This window comes from Polyodon spathula, chromosome 26 (assembly GCF_017654505.1).
Source record: "Polyodon spathula isolate WHYD16114869_AA chromosome 26, ASM1765450v1, whole genome shotgun sequence".
Lineage (NCBI taxonomy): Eukaryota > Metazoa > Chordata > Actinopteri > Acipenseriformes > Polyodontidae > Polyodon > Polyodon spathula.
The window spans coordinates 15653013-15676483 of NC_054559.1; the positions used below are offsets into that span (position 1 = coordinate 15653013).

Sequence of the window (23471 nt, forward strand, 5' to 3'; positions counted from 1 at the left end):
ATATATATATATATATATATATATATATATATATATATATATATATATATAATATATATATGAAGTTCTGGGGAGGCTTTGCACAGCTGGACACTGTGAGGGAATAATTTTCAGTCTTTGGATAGAGGAAATGTTACATCCGTTGGGTGCGCCTCACGGATATGTTGTGCATACTGGATTAACACACACACACACACACACACACACGCCCCCATGAGGAACGCTTTCCGAGGTTTTACACTCAATGACCCGTCTTGTGGTACCCTGCATGTTGTATGCTACTTAAAGACAAAACAGCTCTTAGGCAAGTTTACATTTTATTGAAGCCGTGATAATTGCGTTGTTTTAAACTGAAAGACTGCCATGCTGCTTTCTGATGCAATAAGCTGTTGTGTTGTGAGGGCATTAACATCACAGAATAAGCTATTCCACAAGTAAAAGACAATGCGCTAATGAGTCCGTTAACCCAGGGTGCCTATCGGTGTGTATCTACGTGCACACTTTTCCCTGATCAATATTAAACCTCACATTTTAAGTTTACCCACTTCATCTCGGGAAGGTGAGGTATTTGTTTGGTTCCAGGTGCGAAGTATCGGACAATTCAGCTGTGCACACACGGTCTTGCGAGGATGCTCATCAAACAGTTTGTCTGAATCGATTGCTGTTTCTTTTTAGTACTTTTTGTAAATCATTTATTAAGTCCTTGCTTATATTTTTTGTCACACCCTGTGTAGTTTTATATATTTGTTATTGTGTGGTGTGACGCAGTGTAAAAGCTGACATAACGACCAATTGAACCCCAGAGGAGGTTTGACTATGTATGTGTTTAATCTGTGCGCACGTGGGGCATTTGGAGTTGGGTATATACAAGTTCTCGCTAGCGTGTGTGTTTTTGTATCGGTTAGTCTCATTATGTGTCTGCGTTTGTCCTCATCCTCCTGCCCGAGTGGAAATGAGTCTGTCCGACTGTATATATTCCCCAACGTTTTCTTACGTGGAAATTCAACATCGTTTTTTACTTTTAAAAATATCCCCACAGTACAGGGAGTGTGGGAGCTCACTGTGTTCTACCTGGTATTCTGCTCTGTTCTATAACGTGAGGTGCGCTTATCGAAACGGTTCCTTTAGCTTGGCTCTTAATTGGTCTAATCAACACCCATTGTTGAATACTGAAGCCTGCTGCTTCAGTAGATGCCTCGTCCAATAGGAATGGAGTGCTGCAGACAATGAATCTTAATTCAACTGGAAACTACACACACACACCCACACACACACAGACACTGATGTCCCCTGTAATTTGTAATAACTACAAAATTAAATGTACAATCAAACTACATGATGATTATTAATATTATTACTGTTATTTTTCCCTGCAAAAGCAATCAACCAACGCATGCTTGCTCCCCCAGTACTTCTAAAGATGTATACAGTTTTCTTGTAAATGAAGCGCTCTCTCTTGTTCTCTCTCTCGCTCTCTCTCTCTCACACACACTTGTAATCACGCTCTCTGTCTGCTCTTGAGACTGCCTTGTTTCAAACTGTAGTCCTAGTACAAGCTTTGCGTTTTCATTAAAATAATGCTATAGAACAGGTTTATAAAGAAAGCACTCAAGCTAGTTTGCATAAGTGGATTTAGACATGGCTGTGTAATCAGAAGTCCTTTCTTTTTGAATGTAAATTATTTTGACTTTGGGATAGCAGACACATCTCCTCTATCGAAAGCTGGTTGTTTTGTGTCGGGGGGGGGGGGGGGGGGGGGGGGGGGGGTGGTGGTGCGACAAAACAAACATATCAAAGGTTTAGGAGGGATGGAGGGGGGGATGAATACTTTAAGCACTTAACTTTGTGATTATTCTTTTTTTTTTAAATAATTATTAGCTGTTCTTACTGTGAGTGTGTATGCCCCCCCCATGTCAGTGTCAGTCTCTGTAATTCTTATTTGGAGTGGTCTAGCGTCTCTCTTGCCCTTTTCCGTATTGCGGACCCTTTTTTTAATCTGTTTTTTTTGTTTTCTGTTCTGTTTTTTTGTCCCATGTGGTTGTTGAGAAGCTGTTATATTTTGTTTAAAACGAGGCGTGTGCCTTTGTAAAGAAAGACAATAAAGTTTGTACTTTGTTTTTTAGATGCCTGTGTTTTTTTTTGGAGTTCTCTGTTTATTTTTCTGTATCCTCTCTGAACTTTAAAACTCCTTGCACTTACTGCTTTTCACCAGCAGGTGGCGTAAGTATCCTCTGGTGCAGTGGTTTTCAAACTTTAGGCCCTGTACCCATTTCCAAATAATTTAGTCTGTCGCATAGCCCCATCTGAGATAGGGTCATAATATACAGATTTCCTTTTCTAATTACAAGATGAAGTACTGTAAATGGGGAAAACACTTAAAAACGAACAAAATCAAATACAGTTAGTTAACCACAGTGCAAATTCACCAACTAAAAACGTTATGTAAAATGATTTTATAATCCTGACTCCAGTGGAAACGAGTTCAAAAACAGGTTATGCTTCTGAAAAACAAAACTATAAGGTTCCAAATTTAAAACAAAATCAAAAAGCAATTCTCAACAAGACATGCTTTACTTCCAACAAGTGCAGAAGTGTAGAGAGAAAACAGATTTTTTTACAAGTTGCACATAAGGGTTTTCTTTTTTTTTTTTTTATTGGACTTGAATTTTATCGCTCGGCGCTCATGCACTGTGAGCAGCCAGCTGTATTCATAGAGTTTACCTCACCCAACAGAAAGGAACGTACAGCAGTGCGGCTGTAGTTTTATTTGAAAGGAGATTCAACATTGTTGATTCGATTGCTGAGCCCTAAAGTACTACAGCGGTAAACAAAAAAAAAAATGCTCTGTCTGTCGTTCCAGGATATTATATTCCTGATACTTAGTACAGTAGGCTTTTAGGCCACGCTGCCTCCCAGTCTCTCAGCTCTAACCACTAGACCACACTGCCTCCCAGCCCCTCAGCTCTAATCACTAGACCACACTGCCTCCCAGCCCCTCAGCTCTAACCACTAGACCACACTGCCTCCCAGCCCCTCAGCTCTAACCACTAGACCACACTGCCTCCCAGCCCCTCAGCTCTAACCACTAGACCACACTGCCTCCCTCCCAGCCCCTCAGCTCTAACCACTAGACCACACTGCCTCCCAGCCCCTCAGCTCTAACCACTAGACCACACTGCCTCCCAGCCCCTCAGCTCTAATCACTGCACCACACTGCCTCCCAGCCCCTCAGCTCTAACTACTAGACCACACTGCCTCCCAGCCCCTCAGCTCTAACCACTGCACCACACTGCCTCCCAGCCCCTCAGCTCTAACTACTACGCCACACTGCCTCCCAGCCCCTCAGCTCTAACCACTAACCACACTGCCTCCCAGCCCCCTCAGCTCTAACCACTACACCACACTGCCTCCCAGTCCCTCAGCTCTAACCACTAGACTAACACTGCACCACACTCCCAGTCCCTCAGCTCTAACCACTGCACCACACTGCCTCCCAGCCCCTCAGCTCTAACTACTACGCCACACTGCCTCCCAGTCCCTCAGCTCTAACCACTGCACCACACTGCCTCCCAGTCCATCAGCTCTAACCACTACGCCACATTGCCTTCCAGCCCCTTCACAGCATCTCAACAGAGAGGCAGTGCCAGTGAAACGTGTGGCTTCTCCATTATGAAAGAGCTCTGAGTGGGTGCTGATCCCCATGTGTGTGTCTCTGATTGGCTGCGGCCCGGCACAGTGGAAGTCCTTTATAGTTTTTTCTCAAAGCACGGCATGATGTCAGAGGCTGAGAGTAGAACAGGGAGAGCTATTTATACCAGCTCAGCCATGAGCACGGCACTGTGACTGCACTCCAGATATATCTGTCACTTCAACCCCAGCAGCTGCCCCGCCTCCTCAACATTATAATTATTACTACTGCACTGTTCCTGGCATTGTTTCTGGAGATGTTTTTATTTATTTAACCAGGAGATTTGCCCATTGAGACTGAGGCCTCATGTACAAGGGGGTCCTGGAAACCAATAAAAAGACCCACAAAGCTGAAGCAACCCAATCCAAACGTGTGATTCAGATTTAATGAGCAGCATGCAGAGACTCTAATGATGATGATAATGATTTAAAGTATCATCCTCTCAGCCCCAGTCGTTACACCTGCAGGACAAGCGCGTGATCTCCACTTGAGGGATCTGTTTCAGGGCAGGCTTGTTTTCTCCATGTCCCCCCTGTGCCCAGCAGGGGGCGGTGCTGTCTGGGATCCCCCAGGCTGAAGGGGAGCATGCTGAGCTGACACAGTGTGGTGTTTTGCGGAGGGTGTTGAGGTTGAAGGGGCACGATCTGATCCTGAGCTAATGCTCTGGCAGTGGACGTGTGCTGACCCTGCTGGCTGCTCTGGGCTGTAGCGTTGCCAGCTGTCCTGGGGCTCACCAGACTGTCCCAAAATGCCTTCCCGGGACACAAAGACACAGCAGTCTTTAAGTCGTAGAATACTTCAATGTGCAGCATGTAGTGCAACGGGTTTACATTTCCAGTCATGCAACTTGCTTTACAGCACTCTAACTGCGGTCTTTAGAACAGGAAAGTGATAAATGAATGAAAGTGATACATGAATGGCCACTCTCAGCTGTGGGGCGGCGACACAACCTGTATGGTAATCAGGTGGGTAAATAAATACAGCAAAATCAGAAGATGACAGGACAGATCAGTAGGTGGTCCTGAATAGCGATTTTGTTTTTAAATATTCAGGGGATCGTGTTGTGGTGAAAGACACATCTAAAGAAATTCTGTGATAATTTGTCATTTTTTTTCCTTGTCTTACAGTCCTTTACATCCGTATACCCTGATACTGCGCCTTTCAGCTTCAAGCACTCAGAGTTCACTGTTAAGTTGTCTCTTATGTATGGGCAGGTGTAACGAAGGGACGTGGACAGTGAATCATACAGCTGAACAACTTCACTAATCACAAGTGTACTTCTATATGAAGAGAAAGCTCCAGTCTATATTCTGCACCTGCTTATAGGCGTCCTTGTCATAGAAAGCCAACCTTACAGGGCCTCTCGCGTAAACCCTTGTTTTCAGGGTGCTGGGGGTTAATGAAAGCATGCCTGCGCTCCGGCCTGGTGAGAGCCGTGGTCCTTCCCTGTGGAAAGCTCTTCTCTGCTCTCTGTAAGCTGCAGGACTCTGGTACAAATTCCCCCAGATCTGCTGTGGGTCAAAGGTCGGGGGAATGATGTTAAATTAAACCTGAAACCAGAGACCAGCCAAGACCAGAAGTACACTTAAATCAACAGTGGATCTAATGCTATGCATTTAGCATAGTTTAACCTGTTATGCTTTACCATACCATGCAGGTCTTTACAATGCTTGCCTGTGTGTTTTACACTTTGCCATGCTTTATCTCCAACAACATTGAACAGATTTTGTTGTTTGCTTGGTCACCCATTGAAGAGTGTGCCAGTTAAACACAGGACCTTTGCATCATAGGAAAAGGTTCGTTCTACCATGCTTTACCGTGATTTTACCACGGAATACCACACTGATACTCTCATACTTTATTATACATATTCACTGGTTGATTTTGTAAAGCAGAAGGCCTCCTGCAAACCCAGGGTTTGTCTTTACTAGAGCCAGAGCTATCTCCTGTTGCTGTGTGGCTTGTGTCCTGCCCTCCCCTCCTCCCTCCCCTGCCTTTCCACCTTTCCCCCTGGTGTATATATAGCTGCTCTGAACGGCAGAGTTCTCCTGGCAGCCAACATGAAGGGTCTAGTCTCGTTCTGCTGCTTCCTCGCTGTGCTGGTCCTGGGGACAGCAGGTAAGGGATGCTTTCACTCCTGTTTGTTTGTTTGTTTGTTTGTTTGTAAGCAAAGGAAGAGCCTGATGCAAACTGGAAGTGATGGCTTCTGTTGTGGTGCTGGTATGAAGGGAACTCCACTAAGTACGGTCTAGCTGTCTGCAGCAGAGAAAGGAAGACATGCAGAGGAATGACTCTGAGTAACGTGCGACTGGTGGCTGCTGCTGTTTGGTTTTTTTTTAAATAACAAGATTTAAGAAAGACCAGCGAGAGTGCAAAATGAATGCTGCTTTTTAAAAGAAAAGTGGTGTGGAATTCCGAGGGAAATTCCAGCAGCTGCAGCAGGTGTTCCGGAAGAATATTTAAGAGAGTATTTTTCAACAGTAATAGTTGTAATAGCTATGACTGTACCGCTGCAGTTACCTTTAGAAGTTAAACTGGCAAACGCAAATCACTGTACTCGAAAAAAAGAAACTACAAGGAACTTTGAAATAGTTCAGTCCTTTTTTCATTGAGAATCTATGTGCTTTTGTTATGCGTGTGTGTGTGTATGTGTGTATATAATGTGTAGATGAGTTGAAATTGCACTTTGCCATCTCACCTCCTCTGGAATGGTCAGCTGTTCTGAATCCCATCAGGGACCTTTAATAATAGACATGTGGTGGAATTCGATAACGTTTTATGAATCTGGACATAGATATTGTATTTGCATTATTAAAATACGGGCAGGGCTAGCACCAAATAGATGACTAGTCGACTAAAAAAAGTGGCTTTCGTCTTCAGAAACTGGTAGCCGACTAATGGGATGTCATGCGATTGCAGAGTGATTGTGAAGCCAGCGGAAGTGCAGTTACAATCCATTAACCTATAAATGACATCTTAGAACATCTTGGGACATTAATAAAGATCCAAGCAGCTGGTTATTGGTCTCTTCTGCAATGCTTGTGAATGGAGGGTTGGTGGTTACCCTTGTTCGTCCTTGGGATGATTCCTTCTCTCTCTCTCGCGCGCGCTCTCTCTGTAGTCTGGGCTTCAGTCAGGTGACTAGGTTTGGAAAACACAGTGTAACTGGACACCGACCCCTGTCAGAGTGCGTACCCCCCCTCCACCACCACCACCACCCCGGAGCTCACCACAGCTGCTGTCTCCCTGCACTGTCACAGTCACAATTTATTCCCAGCAGTTGCCCTTTTAAGGCTATCCATTATCTTATAATGTGCTGAGCCTTATCTGATCAGAGACTGCTGTCCCTGAGGGCTTCCAAGCAAGCCAAACCCAAACGCTGACACTTTGCACTAAGAGGCTGTGAGAGGCTGTGTGAAGCTGTGAGACTATGAGACTGTGAGAGACTGTGTGAGGCTGTGAGTCTGTGAGGCTGCGAGAGACTGTGCGAGGCTGTGAGACTATGAGACTGTGAGAGAATGTGTGAGGCTGTGAGTCTGTGAGGCTGTGAGAGACTGTGCGAGGCTGTGAGACTATGAGACTGTGAGAGGCTGTGTGAGGCTGTGAGTCTGTGAGGCTGTGAGAGACTGTGCGAGGCTGTGAGACTATGAGACTGTGAGAGACTGTGTGAGGCTGTGAGTCTGTGAGGCTGTGAGAGACTGTGCGAGGCTGTGAGACTATGAGACTGTGAGAGACTGTGTGAGGCTGTGAGTCTGTGAGGCTGTGAGAGACTGTGCGAGGCTGTGAGACTATGAGACTGTGAGAGGCTGTGTGAGGCTGTGAGTCTGTGAGGCTGTGAGAGACTGTGAGGCTGTGAGAGACTGTGCGAGGCTGTGAGACTATGAGACTGTGAGAGACTGTGTGAGGCTGTGAGTCTGTGAGGCTGTGAGAGACTGTGCAAGGCTGTGAGACTATGAGACTGTGAGAGACTGTGTGAGGCTGTGAGTCTGTGAGGCTGTGAGAGACTGTGCGAGGCTGTGAGACTATGAGACTGTGAGAGGCTGTGTGAGGCTGTGAGTCTGTGAGGCTGTGAGAGTCTGTGCGAGGCTGTGAGACTATGAGACTGTGAGAGGCTGTGTGAGGCTATGAGTCTGTGAGGCTGTGAGAGACTGTGGCATTAACGATGGGTTTGGAACCAGAGTGTTCATGTGCATTGATATTCGCTGGAATTCAATTGCAAGTCATATTTTAGTTCGCTCTCCCAGAGCTCGGAATATGCAGTGCTGGCTAACGCGATGCTTTTCGGCTGCCGGCTTGTCTTCTGTTTCGCTGTCTGTTTTGCGTTCTGCACAAGAATGTTAATCCGACACCAAGCTTCAGACCAAAATAAGACGGTTCCTCCTTGTGTTGTCCTTCCTCCCTGGCACAGGTTAGGCTAGTAAAGATCCACAGGGGGTGGAAGAGGGACAGCGCCTGCAGTGTAAGGGCTTATACTGGGGTACATCGGAGATGTAACGTTTCTCCGGGAAATATTAACACCAGTGCTTTATTGCAGTAGCTCTAGGCATTGGGCCCCTTTGGGAGAAAGGGATTTCTGCTATAGAATATTACTGCAATCTTGACATGTGTTGAATGGATTTACTGTAGAGAAAAGGATAACGCTTCTGTAGTGTTTTTAAATAACAGGCTGTCTTTATAGACAGCCACACGGCGATGGCCTGCTATCATTTTTCATTTCGTAGTGTAGTTACGTGTTTGCGGCTTCCATTCATCTTGAAACAGCTGGTTTTAATTGTGGGTGTCCTGTGGTTACTGACTGGTATTCTCCATTACAGCCCCACACACCCATGCTTCATTGCTTCTGAAATCTCTTCTGAATGCCCAGTAGTGAGTGAACTGATCAGCACAAGCTCCCAGCTTCGTCTTCACACACTCCTGAGAACTTTTGAACAAGGATAGGATTGGAACTGCCTGAATCAGTACAGGGAAAGAATTAAAAGAGCCTCCACACAGTTCTAGAATCAGAATTGTGGAATTCTTCTCCCTCCATTCTTTGCAGTAGAATCCCCTATAATAGTGTGGTGTTTTACAGTAATCATTGGCACTGTTGTAGGGCAGATATGGTAAAGTAAAGCCACGTAATGTTTTATAATCCTGTGGGACCCATTCCTCCAACCAAAAGAAGAGGGCAAAGCTTACAGCTGACATTCACAGAGTATCAGAGTATACTATATTACTGCATGCCTTTCTCTGAGCTATACTAATAGCCAGACTGCTCTTTGTAACTCTATACAGTGCCTTACATTCATTCTGATAGAAGATCTGCAGCCACCTCCCAGGGCGTTCTCCGGGTGTGTTGAATATATTAACATCCATCAATACGTGCATGTCAGTCTAGGAATTATTATTCACTAGCTCCAGAAAAGTTTCAGAGATACAGTATCAAAGTTTCTTATCAAAGCAATCAGTTAAACTTTTGTGAAAAGGTCCCATGGTAGACATGCTCATTCCCTGAGACCCCAGAGTTCCAGCCAGGAGCAGGGATATCAGTCAGGCACCAGCTGAGAGGGACCCTGCAGCTGCCAGTGCCCTCTATCCCAGCTGCCCTGACCACCCGGAGAGCCCTCCTGTTTCTGTTTTGCCGGGTCAGCCCTGTAGTGGTTTTTCTTGGTTTTCAGTGGTGGAAGTTGATGAGTGCTGTATCAGGTTGTGCCGTGTTACAAATTAATATTTCACCCAGGCTGCTGATGATACAATATTCCCATGTTCATTTTTCTTAGTTTGATTTGAACCTTAACCTCTCACCACCTGTCAAGGGTTTTCCTGGTGATTGAAGGGCATTGAAAAGACCTTGCCTGGCGGAGTCCCAGTTTTAGCACAAGCAGCTAGCTGCAGTGTGCCTCACCCTTCCTGGGGGACCTCCCTCTTAGGGGGTGAATAGGTATTGAGGACTCAAAGCCTGCTCAGTCCTGGAGAAGATGATTGCAAGGATGCGTAATGTTTTTTTTTTAAGGAATATAGAAAGTTTATTACCTCATTTAATATGCAGTATATGGATATTGCTGTAAGCACAGATTGGAACTGGAATGGTTTTTATTGATGCCAGTGTTTCTCTAAATGTAATATTGCACGATGTGTGTTGCAGCCTTTGGTTCCCATCTGACTAAATATTGGATTCAGATATTTGTATGAATTAATCTGACAATCATTGTTAAGTGCCCCAGCACAAGCAAGTATTGACTGCCTGCATCTTAGGGTTTCTGATCAATTTAATTTGTAATCTGTTCTGTGCTACTGCAAAACCTTGAGACCCTGTGAACCAACAGCTGTAGTTTATTGTACTGTAAATTCTGCATTTCAGCATTCTGTATATTCCTATCTGAAGTCAGGTAGGGTCCTGGGATAGTCAACTGAATCTGGGACGGCTCTCGATTTAGGACGTCCCTAATCAATATTGGTTGTACCCCTTTGAATCTGGGTCACTTCTCTGAGACTGCAGAGGTTGTATGCAGAACACTTTACAAAAGCTGCAAAGCAAAACCGGAGTCTCCCGTCCGCTTGGTTATACTGTGTATTGTCATACTTACTAGTCCCCACATTAAAGCTCATTTCAGGTCCTTCAGATTAGTGCAACAACAACAAAAATGAACCTATAAAATAAAATCTATTTTACAAGATAACAGAGACAATAGTTTACAGTGTTCCTACAAATGTGCTGTTTAACAAGTTTCTCTGATAGTTTTCTGGCTGACACAAAATAAGGAAAAAGTAGAACAGAAGAAATTCACTATTTATGGAGTGAATGGTGGCAAGGCATTCAGACACCTGGACGACTAGTGCTGTGTCTTTAAATAGGAGAGGAATTCTTCTTTTCCACCCCCCTGGGACCCATTGTGAGTCTATTTCCGTCTCTTGTAGTAACAAAGTCTCACATCTTGGACACCTGCTGTTGTCTGTCCCCTCTTACCCCCGCAGGCTGGCTGCTGGGAGGAGCTGAAAGGAGCTGACCCAGAATAGACTTCAGTGTGGTCCAGTATTAGAACTGGGAACTGTGGTCTGGTGGAGGCAGTGTGGTCCAGCATTAAAACTGGGGACAGTGGTCTGGTGGAGGCAGTGTGGTCCAGCATTAAAACTGGGGACAGTGGTCTGGTGGAGACACTGTGGTTGATAGGTTAGAGCTGAGTTACTAAGAGGGCAGTGTGGTCTAGTGGTCAGTGACATAAAAGACTTTTCTAAAAAGTGAAGACTAAGTCTGTAGGTCAATCAATCCTGTGAATAACGTGCCTCAGCTCTCATGCATGGATTCAGTGATGATTGTATTTAGCCTGGCATGTGATGGTGAGAATGATGCTGATAGTGTGATTGTATGAGAGCAGTCCATGTGTTTGCACTGACTTGCTGAAGGACACCATTGCAAACTGGAAACGAGACTCCAAATTTGCCCACTACACTGATAAAGAAACTAACCCTGATCTGGTATGTTTTACCTACTGGTCGTGCGCACTTTTCTCTGAAAGCATAAAAATTAAGCAACATAATTCATACATGAAAAGTTTAGTGGATGTCATTAATACATTCTTGATTGTTCAGAGGCTTCAGCACAGTCCCTAGCAGGGTGCGCTTTACATAACCTTTAAGACCCTACCCGTTGATGGCCTGATTTTGTGGACCGCACTCCCCTCTGAGTCTCCCCACCTCCCAGAGAAGCAGCTTCCCACTCTAATTGCAGTTTGTTGTAAGAGGACGGTTGTCTCAGGAGCTGCCAATAGAATAACCTTTCATGGGTCGCAGAATAATCAGGGCAAATGGAAATGTGCACCACCTCCAGTTTCAACAGCATACCCCGACCTGAGATCTGAATTTAGAAACTAGATGAACACTAGAACCGCTGCGGTTCTACTCAGACCTGAAAACGACGGCTGCTGTCACTGTGACGGTTACATTTCAAACAACATCAATACTATAATGAGAGACACATCATATCAAACACCTGCCCATCCGAAAGGCTCTATTTAAATGACTACTGCAAAAATGAAAAACTATAATAAAATAAACATTTCAAAAGAAACTATCGTGTAGACAGGTATATGTCCATAGAAAACTGTAAAAACTATTTAAAAAAAAATTAAAAATAAAATAACATGTTTTCTCTTGCGTGTGGCACTCGGTGCAGCACTAAATCCAGGCTGAGCTGCAGCAGCACTCTGCTGCTTTGCAGTTTTCTGATCGAAATGTTTCTGCCGAAGCGCTGTGGCTTCAAGATGAAATCTCTCCTACTGATATTTTCCCCTGTGCATTCCTTGTATAAAACAAAGGAATTGATGGCTGACAGGTCCAGTAGAGATAACAACAGGATTGTATATAAAAAAAATAATATTTGTAGGTTATATTCAAAACAAATGCATGTATTATAAAAGGCAGTCAAAATGACGGCTTTGGAGGTTCTAGGTGGGCGGGATTATAACTTCCTTATCTTTGTGATCCTGCTTTTGAAACAGCGTCAGGGTATTTAATACACATATTTAGGAAAAGTCATAAACGGACAAGAGCATAACTTTCAGACATGCAGAGTAATTTCAATTTGAAAACCTCAAACCGTCAAAATGACTGGCGTAGCGGATCTAGTGTTAAGCCTCCCCCAGCCCCTGCTCACCGTTCTTGGTATGCTACATGAATACCGAGACTTGAAATATCTCTGTAATCAGATTGTCTGAATTCAGTTTACATTTTGGCTCCTGTTCTGAAAACCTGCTCTTTTTGGAGTTCCTGCCTCAGCACTTACTAGCTGTGAAAAGGAAAGCCCTGACAGGTGGTTTCCAGAACAGATTGAGACATTAACAAAGCTTGCTGTGAGGAGAGGGGTACTGGGGTGGAGTGAGGTTGGGCAGACAGACGGACGGACGGGGCATGATTAGGGTGACCATATGGCTCCAGGTTTTGGACAGTTTTTTAAATTTACATCCCAATGCATTCAGATACATTCTATCTGTCTCTTCTTTAAGAGATGTAGTATTAGAAGTAGCATAATGCATTTGGAAGTGAGTTACAAAGCTTCCAAAATGTCCCACTCTGTCCGAGTGAGACTGATTCACTATCCCTAACCATCTCTCTGACCCCTAACCATACCCCGGACCCCTAACCCCGAACTCTAACCCAAACCTTAGTAGATATAGATCTTACAAGATCTGAACCCACATGCATTCATTATACACAACAGAGTTGTAGTGTGACTGGTCGTTCTAAAGAAAATAATGTGTGTTATAATGGGTAATAATTCACAGTGTTGGAGGATCTCTCACCTTTACATAATGGAGGAGGTTTGCGCAGTCGGACTGTGTCTCGCCAGCTGTAGACAATGACTCAACATTTCCTCCCTAAGGAGGTGATACACTGAGTTAGAATGTGAATGTATTCCATCTGAACCTTCTGTTATTTCAAACCACTGAGTTCACATTCTCTCAGAACAAACAGATTATAAAAAGCAGCTTTACTACAAGGGAAAAGAAAGCTTTGAATTACAAAAAAGGATTTCAAATTCATATAATCCATTAAGGTATATCAAAGTGAATACGGGTGTAATTGTTGTAAGTTTTGGATGATGTGTTTTTTGCTATAATTTACCCATCACCTGAAGGCCTTTTTGGAAGCCAATAATTCTTAATTAACACAAGCAAAACTCCAATTGTTTTGAGAGTGATTCCTCTTATGAGTTTCTTTGTCTTTGCCGTCAGCCTCTATCCACGTGGATTGCTTCATGCGCTCTGTTTGTTATCATGTAAGTAATGAAATTGAAAAAAAAAAAGCAGTAAAACATCCAAAATATTATAACGTCACAAGCTGGCATATTATAACGTCATCAGCTGCTGGCTAATCAACGTAATTATTTAAGCCATTGACATCGAATGCCATTGGTAATGAAGTGTCGAGCATTCTAAATTCTGATCTGTTGCCATTCACAGAGCGAGAACGCACTCTCAGCAGAGTTCTAGGTATAGTTGCCACTCAGTGGTTTAAATGCAGCCATGACAGAACATTTCTTTTAGTAGCTCAGCAGCTGGAGCTCATGAACTCCGAAGAGAGAACCTGTGTTCACCCCCCGTTTTGGATACTATTTCATAAAAGAAGCACATGTGCCGATTTCAGGCTGTGTGGAATGTGTACAGCCTCTGTGGTTTCCACCAGTCACACCTTTTTCAGCCAGGAACCGCAATGGTAAAGGGACAGAGGTGTGAACTGGCCAAGTTCCACAGCTGTCAGGATTATATATAGTGTGAGCTATAATGCAGCGTGCACTCTGATCTTTGCAAAGCTGTATATGGCAGATACACTGTTGCATGTTCCTGGGTTGTCAAGGTCAGTTGTAACAGGCTGTTAAGACCCATGCTGGTTATTATTAGACCAGCTGTGCGTGTCTCCTTTTCTTCTTATAGTCCCTGAGCTGGCCTGTAGCCCTGGATAGAATAACCGGGAGACCCCAAGTCACTAGTCCTCTGTTACATACTGTACTGTTGTGAAACCATGGTGACCCATTCATAAAACACTGCTCTCCGTACTGTACTTTGATTGTGAAAACTGGTGATTCACCCTGGACAGGCAGCATGGTATGATTGGCCAGCGATCATGCCTAAGCGTGGTTACGGTCACATTTTTATGGAATAAGACTTTATTTGGAGTTGGTGTTCAAAGGGACTAAGATAAGAGACTGGGTCATCCATGCCTAGTGACTATATGATCTTTAGTTCAAAGAAAATAAATATGCTGCATTTTGTTGACAGTTTCATTTATTCATTTTGCATTAAGATCTTTATGCCACCACAGTTCCTCTGTTTATATCTGGTGAAACTGCTGTTGAATGTGGAATGTACCATGTTGTTTCTGGGGTGGGTGAGTTTGGGTGGTACCTGTGAAATGCAATGGTGAGACAGCTTTGGAAACTGAACCCCCTCTCCCTGCCCACATGGTATATCATTGGGATAAAGTTTGCTTGCCTCATAAGATTTGGACAAAATTTGTAATACTACCACTTATGATAAAGCCTAAAACCAGAATGTGGATTGTATTCAAATTTAAATTTAAAAAATGTAAAAAAGAGTACATTGGAATATGTATATATGCGTCCCGAGTAACTATATCCAATTAAGCACTTCGGTCCGGGCAGCAGAATGTAGAAAATGACATCAACAACCCCCTTCCTGAAAAAAAGAGATGCTTGTTTTGTTTTTAAAGACTGTTTTTAAGCTTGCTCTCTCTCTTTGAGTGGAACACAAGGATCTGATTGAAACCTTTCTGATCATTTAGAACCAGCATCTGAAGAAGTCGTCAGCCACCCAAAGATCCACGATGAACCGCTGGTACGACTCCAGCTGAAGCACAATGGGGGCGACCTCCTTACGTGTACGTGCAACGGAGACAACAACCCCCTCTTTAACGGCATCAAAAAGACTATAGAAAGTATAGAAACTGAGGAAGACATAGTCCCGAAACCTGATGTGGTATCAGCCCTGGATGGGGAAGAGAACGAGAAGAACGAAGAGCTGACCTCTGCAGAGGATGGAGAGCCTAATGCCTCAGAACAAGACAGCGCAGAGGCTGCAGAACAGAACCCTTCAGAAGAAGAGGAGGAACACTTGCAGGATGAAGAATCAGATGCCTCAGAGGAGCAGGATGGGGAAGAGACTGCAGAGAAGAACACCTCTGAAGAAGAAGAAGAAGAAGAAGAAGAAGAAGAAGAAGAAGAAGAAGAAGAAGAAGAAGAATCAAAGACGTTAGATGAAGATGTAGTTGAAGAATCAAATTCCTCGGATGATAATGTAGAGGTTGCAGATCAGGAAACACAAGAAGAAGAAAAGGGTGAAGAATCAATTGCATCTACAGGAGAAGATGCAGATTTAGAGTCTGAAGAACAGATTGCATCAGAAGAAGAGACTGGAGGAGAGTCCACATCAGAGGAAGAAGAAAAGGATGCCTCAGAAGACGACACGGATGCTAGTGAATCTGAAGAAGAACAACAGCCTGATGTAGACGAGGGGGATTCGACTGCAGAGGTGATGGAACTTGTAGAGGCTGAAGTGGATGATGCTGCCGGTGCCTCCCTTGAGTCTGAGGAGCAAAGCGATGAGAGTGAAAGTCTAAACCGGGAAGATGAGACTAACCCTGAGTCAGAAGGAGAGGATGAAAAACAAGATGACATGATCATGGGTGACAGGAACACCCATGATCATGAACGCTTGAGAGAAGTACCAGAGGACAACCAAGAATTGACAGGAGAACAAGATGATGATAATGTGCAGGATTCCTCGCAGGACCAGGTGGAACTCCAAGAGACGGAGGCAGAAAATTATGCTTCTGATTCTAAGGGTGACATCAGTCAAGAAGATGATGAGAGTGAAGAGAATCTGGAACCCGCAGAAGACGTAGAGACTCAGGAGGAGGCTAAGGAAGGACAAGGGGTTGAGCAAGAAAGGGATGAAGAACAGCAAGATTCTGCTCCAGAGGACAAAAGTGATTCTGTGGAGGAGGAGAAGGTGGGAGAAGGCGGATCTCAAGAGGAGCACAACCCTGAGACAGCCGATGAAAGAGACAGTGAGGATTTGTCTGATCAAACTGAAAGTTCTGATGATAAAAAAGTGTTTGATTTGGAAGATGTCAGTCCTGAAGAAGAGGAGGAGGAAGAAGCTAACAGTGAAGAATCTAGCACAGAAAGCATTGATACAGAAGAAAATGCCACAAGATCTCAGGAGGAGAAAGAGTCTGGTGAGCTGGGTCAGGAAGGAGGTCTGCCTGTTAATGGCGAGGCAGGAGAAGAGGGATCAACGGGAGAGACAGATCCAGAAGATGTTGAAACCCCAACCTCTGATCAACCAGGGACAGAAGAATCTGCCGAGGAAAAACACGAGGAGGGAGAAGAAATAGAAGCAGCATCTACAGTGGACGAGAAAGGCGGCGAGGAGGGACCTCAAGATGCTGACGTCAAACCAGAACCCGGAGAAGCCACCGAGTCTGAGGACCGTTCGGCAACACAGAAAACAAAATCTAAAATACCCAAATCAAGGGTAACAAGAGGTGTGGACAGTTTATATAATGTAACAGAAAGGTGCATCCACTAAATACGGGCTGTCCTTTTCTGATTGTGAGACAATCCTAGCAAGTCTACGGCAATATAATAAACAGTATGTGCAAAGTTCAAGCAATCAAATCAAGACTGTATTGATTTCAATTGCTAGGAAATGTCACCCACAGCAAGTCAGTTCCCCTAAACGGCCCCTTTTGTATGGTATGACATTTCTGATGCTGGTGACCTAACATACTATGGCAGAGGCACCCGCTTGGGGACTTGGGTTCGCTCCTCCTCCAGTTACACTCGCTTCATAAATAAACCAGCTTTTGGGGCAACTGTTGCGTGTTAACGACAAGCATCTCAAAAGCTTTATGCAGCAAGTGAATTTCAGAACAAGTTGTGAGTAGCTTAAATCAGCAGCCACAGTCACACAATATTACCGCTGGTGTCTGTGAACAGTATTTAGTTCCGAGTAATTTCTTTATATAAAATATGTCAAGGTCACCGTTAGAACCTACTGCCAGCGGCCACTATTAGAATTCTTTTGTATATATTTTTTTTTTACACCTTATAATTTTTAAGTGACTTATTTTATGATTTATGTTTGAATGGTTCAGAAGGAATCTTTATCTTTTAAATTTGAAAAACAAATCTTATTTGGGGGGATATGGGGAGGTGAAGGTGGGGTGGAAACATATTGTGGTTTTTCCCCCTCAACCCTGCAATCCCTGAAATAAATATCCATGTCGTTTTTTTATGTCAAGGTGCTTTTTTGCTCACCCAGATTTCCCTGCGAGTTTGTCAAAGTGCCACCGTCTTTATCCAGCTGTTTCTTTTGTTTTTTTCTCTTCAGAAGATGAGGATGAATTGTTGGCCTCTCTCCTTAGAGACAGGTCTCACATTGAAGAGACACTCAGGCTGAAGGAGGACACCAAGTCAGATGATTACTCGGGTAAGCCTCCTGCCGCAGTTACAATTTCTTAGGTCCCAGTTCAAAAGCTAAGGTTACTTTTTTCTTAGTGAAGAGAAAAAAAAGTACATTGCAATTTGAATGGGGATTTTTGCGTATATTTCTTACTGATATGGTCAAATGAAATATGGTGAAATTTGTCTTGCAGCTGCACTCCAACGCCTACGAAAGATCTACCACTCGGCTATCAAACCTATGGAGCAGGCCTACAGGTACAATGAGCTGAGGCAGCACGAGATCTCGGGTAAGCCCTTCCCTTCAGGCATGTATTGTGGAGCTGAGCTCACGACTGCGTTAGTGCGTTCATTTCTAAACTCATAGTTAGGGATGCAGTCCGATAAGGACTTTATGTTTTTAGTTGATGGTTCTGGGTAAAGTTGTGGTTAAGGTTTCGGATTAGGTTGGTGGGTTTACTGTATGTATAGATATATTGATGATTGATGATGTACTACTGCACTGATGGCTGCGTAGGACTGCAATGCATTCACTGGCACAGTCCATGATGCCCTGATGCAATCCCTGAATTGAAACTGGACTCACCACCCTAGCGTGGGACCAGCACAGCATGGAAACGTGTGGGCATGATCAAAAGACTTTCTACCAACAATATCTTCCCTCCACCCTACATATGGTCTCTTTGGGTGAAGCAAGCGCTCCTCAAAGCCTCTACTCTGTTATTTTCAAATGAATTCACACTTTTTTGAGGAAAGGCAACTTGCAATGTTTTGCACGTGGTCACGTGAAGATCTTGTGCTTCTGGTACCAGAGAGAGTCCACAACGTCCAAACATCATCCAAACAATCAAGCAACCTTTTTTTTTTTTTTTACAGTATATCTCAACTGATTTTCCATTCAGAATTAATTGAGCTCTTTTCAAAAGGAGGTGGTGTGAATCTTTTTATATGTCTCTAAATGATCACGGCATTGTGGGCCATTGTGCTTCTCCTCCACTTTCACTATCAAATGAAAGAAGTGGCTTTCTATCGTCTCTCATCTCTTTTCCCAGCACTCTCTCTCTCTCTCTCTCTCTCTCTCTCTCTCTCTCTCTCTCTCTCTCTCTCTCTCTCTCTCTCTCTCTCTCTCTCTCTCTCTCTCTCTCTCTCTCTCTCTCTCTCTCCCTCTCTCTCTCTCTCTCTCTCTCCCTCTCTCTCTCTCACTCTCTCCCCCTCTCTCTCTCTCTCTCTGTCTCTCTCGCTCTCTGTCTCTCACTCCCTGTCCCCCCTCTCTCTTTCTCTCTCTCGCTCCCTCCCTCTCTCTCTCTCTCTCTCTCTCTCTGTGTTTTCTCTCACTCCTGTGTTGTTCTCTCATCTCCTTCCCCTCTAACAGCCTACCCTGGACGAACGTTAGGTGCCTCGGCGACAGGTGGGTACCCTGGAGCCCCCTTGCATGCCACTGCCTGGGATTTTAACCCTTTCACTGTCTGAGCATCCTGAGCTATTCAGCACAGTCCCACTGGGCTGCCAATCAAGCGTCTCGCTGTCCCAAATTTTAATCCTGAAATAATCTCTTAACATTGTTATATGGTTGGCTATACTAGGTGCAAGCTACATTCTGTCCTATTATAATAAAGCTGCCCAGAATACCAGGGCCACTTGCAGTGTCTGTAAGGGGGTGCTGGGGTACTTGCTGTGAGGATGGTGAAAGGGGCGAAAGCATGCAGGACCGGGCCTGGAGTGGCTATCAATCTGAGTATCAGGAAAGAGACCCTGTTTGGGAAATGTACCTGCTGCTGCATTCTGCTTCCAGCTGGCAGTACTGAATACTCACAATCCATGTAGTGGGCTTTGCAGCCTTCTACGAGTGGCATATCCCTAGTAATCCTCCTGTTAGGATTGGCTATTCTGTTTTTTACCACGAGAAGCTTGTTATAACCGTGGGTCTTTCTTTCTACATAGAGCTGAGGTCTGGGAAATGAAAGCTATGCTTTTTGGGGGGGGGGGGGTTTGCTATAAAAAAAAAAAAACAATGCTGTCTGGCACCTTTCTGCTTGATGCTTGATCACTGGGGCGGGGTGGGGTGTTTTATGTCCATACTGTCCTTTTTGTAAGAGCACAGTTGCCAGCTTTGTGCTGCACTGCATGGCACGCTTTTGGGGTCTTGTACTGTTGGAAGCCCCCTGGCTGCACTACCACCGGATCATTCAGGAACAACTTATGCCTTTGAACATCAGAACATCTACAAGAAGTCTTTAAAATCAAGAACAGATTAGGGTTAGGGATCTTTCAAATCAATAATCACAGGTGCATGAGCAGCTATTCCCACCAGAAAGTGAAGTCGCTTGGATAGATTATTGCTATGAGACTGAGAACCATCCAAGCTATACTGCTCATTATATCTAAGGAACCGGGTAGTGCTACCTGCAATTATAACGTCACAGTATAGAGATATCCATTTACCCACACATTTGGAATGGTACTGAGAAGTGAAGAGGGAACTGAGATATTGTAAAAGCAAGACATATAACATACCGTATAGACAATGATATGAGGGCAGTTCCATTGTGGGAAGGTCACTGGTCTACGCTGTACCAAACCTAGACTGTGGAAGGCCTTGCTTTGGAACTTTGTGCTGCCAATCACTATTGAAACCGGCAGTAAAAAGTAACTTCCTTTATCAAACCATTCCAGGGTCAAAGGAAGGAAGTTCATGTCTGTTAGAGTTGGTGGTAAATATTGGGGGACAGTTTGTGTAAAAGCATAAAGGTGGCTTTATACATGTCTAATTAACCCCCTCTAACTGTTACTGTTCTCTGCACAACGGCTCTCCTTCCCCAATCTACACTCAGTCAGTCTTCTCTTTTTTCTAGATGGGGAGATCACCTCCAAACCTATGGTGCTGTTCCTGGGACCATGGAGCGTTGGCAAGTCCTCAATGATAAACTACCTCCTGGGGCTGCATGACACTCCTTACCAGCTGTACACAGGTAACCCTTAACTTTACACTGATAACCCCTACCTTGACACGTTGCGCCTTCGCGTTTCTGACGCAGTGTGTGTGTGTGTGTGTGTGCGCTTGGCAGGGGCTGAGCCCACGACCTCCGAGTTCACGGTGATCATGCATGGTGAGAAGATCCGCTCCATCGAGGGCATCGTCATGGCGGCCGACAGTTCCCGCTCCTTCTCCCCCCTGGAGAAGTTCGGACAGAACTTCCTGGAGAAGCTGGTTGGCATCGAGATGCCACACAAGATGCTGGAGAGAGTCACCTTCGTGGACACGCCGGGCATCATTGAGAACCGCAAGCAGCAAGAGAGAGGTAAGCAGCAGTCAAGGGAGATGATCAGATGAGGAAGGGGCAGGAAGAAAGAACTGGGGAGTGTCAAACGAAGTTCTAACAGCAAGTGGCTGAGCTGAGGTTGGTACTAAGGGTCTGCTGTTTTGTCATTTTTGGGATTTCCACGACTGAACTTCCTTCCATCCCAGAAGCATCATTAGTCTCAACTCTCTCTCTTTTTCTTTTTCAAAAGGCTACCCCTTCAACGATGTGTGCCAGTGGTTCATCGACCGTGCTGACCTGATCTTTGTAGTCTTTGACCCCACCAAGCTTGACGTGGGTCTGGAGCTGGAAACGCTTTTCCGACAGCTCAAGGGGCGCGAGTCGCAGATCCGAATCATCCTAAACAAAGCAGACAGCCTGGTCACTCAGGACCTGATGAGAGTCTACGGCGCCCTCTTCTGGAGCCTGGCCCCGCTCATTAACGTGACCGAGCCCCCCCGCGTCTACGTCAGCTCCTTCTGGCCCCTGGACTACGCGGCCGACACCAGCCGGGAACTCTTCAAGAAAGAAGAGATCTCTCTGCTGGAGGACCTGAACCAGGTTATCGAGAACCGGCTTGAAAACAAGATCGCTTTCATCCGGCAGCACGGCATCCGAGTGCGCATTCACGCCCTGCTGGTGGACCGCTACCTCCAGACCTACCGCGACAAGATGACCTTCTTCAGTGACCCCGAGCTGGTCTTCCAGGAGATCCTGGACGACCCGGACAAGTTCTACATCTTCAAGTCCATCCTGGCCAAGACCAACGTCAGCAAGTTCGACTTGCCCAACCGCGACGCCTACCGCGACTTCTTCGGGATCAACTCCATCAGCAACTTCAAGCTGCTGTCCGCGCAGTGCTCCTACATGGGAGGCTGCCTGCTGGAGAAGATCGAGAGGGCCATCACCCACGAGCTCCCAGGCCTCTTGGGGAGTATCGCTTCAGATAGGAACCCATCTCTATCGTCCTGCGAAGCCACCGGCTGCGGAGAGAAGCCCAAGAACCGCTACAAAAAGCACTGAAGAGGGGGAGAGGAGGAGGAGGAGGAGGAGGAGAGGAAAGGAGAAATTAGCTTTTCTGTTCACAAAAAAAAATAGGAAATGCTGTGGCCATGGAAATCTTTAAAAAAAAAAACAAACAAACAAATAAAGTAGAAAAAAATTAATTAAATGACTCCCTCCTCTCTCCCTGTACAGTACGTGCAGCACAGGAATGGCATTGATATGAAAATTGTGGGGGAAAAAAATCTAATACAAAATTTGAAAAATAGAAAATAAGAAAACAAAGACTTTCAGTCAGTACCAGCCCCCATGTATGTGAATGAAAATGGGAAAAGGTGATGGATTCTATTGTTATGTTAATTATTATTGTATTTTTTTTTTTAAATCAAGTGCACAGATTGTAGTCGCGTACGCTCATCAGTATGTAGAGCTGTAACTTTTTGCAGAAGCATCAGTAGATATATCTGGGGTATCCTTGTACATTCGGGCGAAGGGGTGGATTACTGGGATATAGGGTTACAGTTTCAATCCCATTCCACCCTCATTCATATTCAGGGCTTCATTTGGAGCCAAAAGGAAAAGGGCCAGTGCTCACCAACTGACAGAACTGTACCCCTGTCACATGACAAAGGACAAGGTGAGCTTCATCTGGAATGCTAGCTTTGTCATGTGACAAGGGCTGTCGTTGAATCTTATCCAGGTTTAATAAGCTGTTTACTGCCACGTGTATCTGTACCTCTTTTTTTACACGAGACTCGGCAGTTCGGGACAAACCCCTCCATGCATCTCTTTTGTTTGGGATCTCTTTCAGTAGTTCTGCTTTGGGAACAGCAAGCACTGAGAAGGTCTTGCTTGTCGTCTTGAATTAGAATACAGTTTGAATCAAGATGCATCCAGGATGAAACACAAGCTGCATTAAAAAAGAAATTATGGAAAAACTTAAGACCATGTTTCATTCCTACAGACCAGATGGTACTATTGCTGCCTTTTTAGGGAATCTGTAGATCTTGGAGAATCTCAGGTAACTGCTAGAAGAGATCTGAACGATTCCTCTGCAGCATCGGTGGCTGATGCATTTAAAGGGGAAAGGCTTGCGGACTGTGTTGTGAAGGACAGGAGAAGGTCTGGGACGTAATAGACAGAAACAGGAGAAAGGAAAAGGGTTGCTCCGTTTGCAAAGGTCATTTATTTAAGAAGGGGAAAGGTTGTTAAACGATGTTGTCAGGTGAGCGTAGAGCTGTCCACAGATCACACAGCTACTGGTTTACTGTCCTGTAATTTCAGAGCAGTCTCCTCGCTGCTTTCCCTACTCTTGTATGCTTCATGCTGTGTGTATTCCACAGGTGTTAGTTTTCTTTCTTCTGGAGAGAAACTCGCCATTTGTCTTCTTCTTCTTTTTGCTTTCTTTTCCTTTCGACCCTTCTTGTTTCTTAGTTTGCTTTGTCTTTACCTCCTTTCTCTCTTCCTTCATTATTTCTTCTTCTTTGTTTATTTTCGACTCGCCTCCCTTCCATTCTTTATT

At 44.7% G+C, this 23471-nt stretch overlaps 1 protein-coding gene across 2 annotated transcripts; it reads left to right on the forward strand.

The window, feature by feature from the left end:
* Positions 1 to 5719: 5719 nt before the first annotated feature.
* LOC121300911 (probable serine/threonine-protein kinase kinX) lies at positions 5720 to 22046 on the forward strand. 2 transcript variants are annotated; one of them, XM_041229891.1, is made up of 8 exons: positions 5720 to 5806; positions 14966 to 16729; positions 17578 to 17676; positions 17843 to 17938; positions 19021 to 19056; positions 20501 to 20617; positions 20714 to 20947; positions 21159 to 22046. In XM_041229891.1, the coding sequence occupies exons 1-8, from the start codon at positions 5749 to 5751 to the stop codon at positions 21968 to 21970; spliced, it is 3216 nt and encodes a 1071-aa protein (XP_041085825.1). In that variant the 5' UTR covers positions 5720 to 5748; the 3' UTR covers positions 21971 to 22046. The 2 variants fall into 2 exon arrangements, with proteins under 2 accessions (XP_041085825.1, XP_041085826.1); XM_041229892.1 differs by lacking the exon at positions 19021 to 19056.
* Positions 22047 to 23471: the final 1425 nt, after the last annotated feature.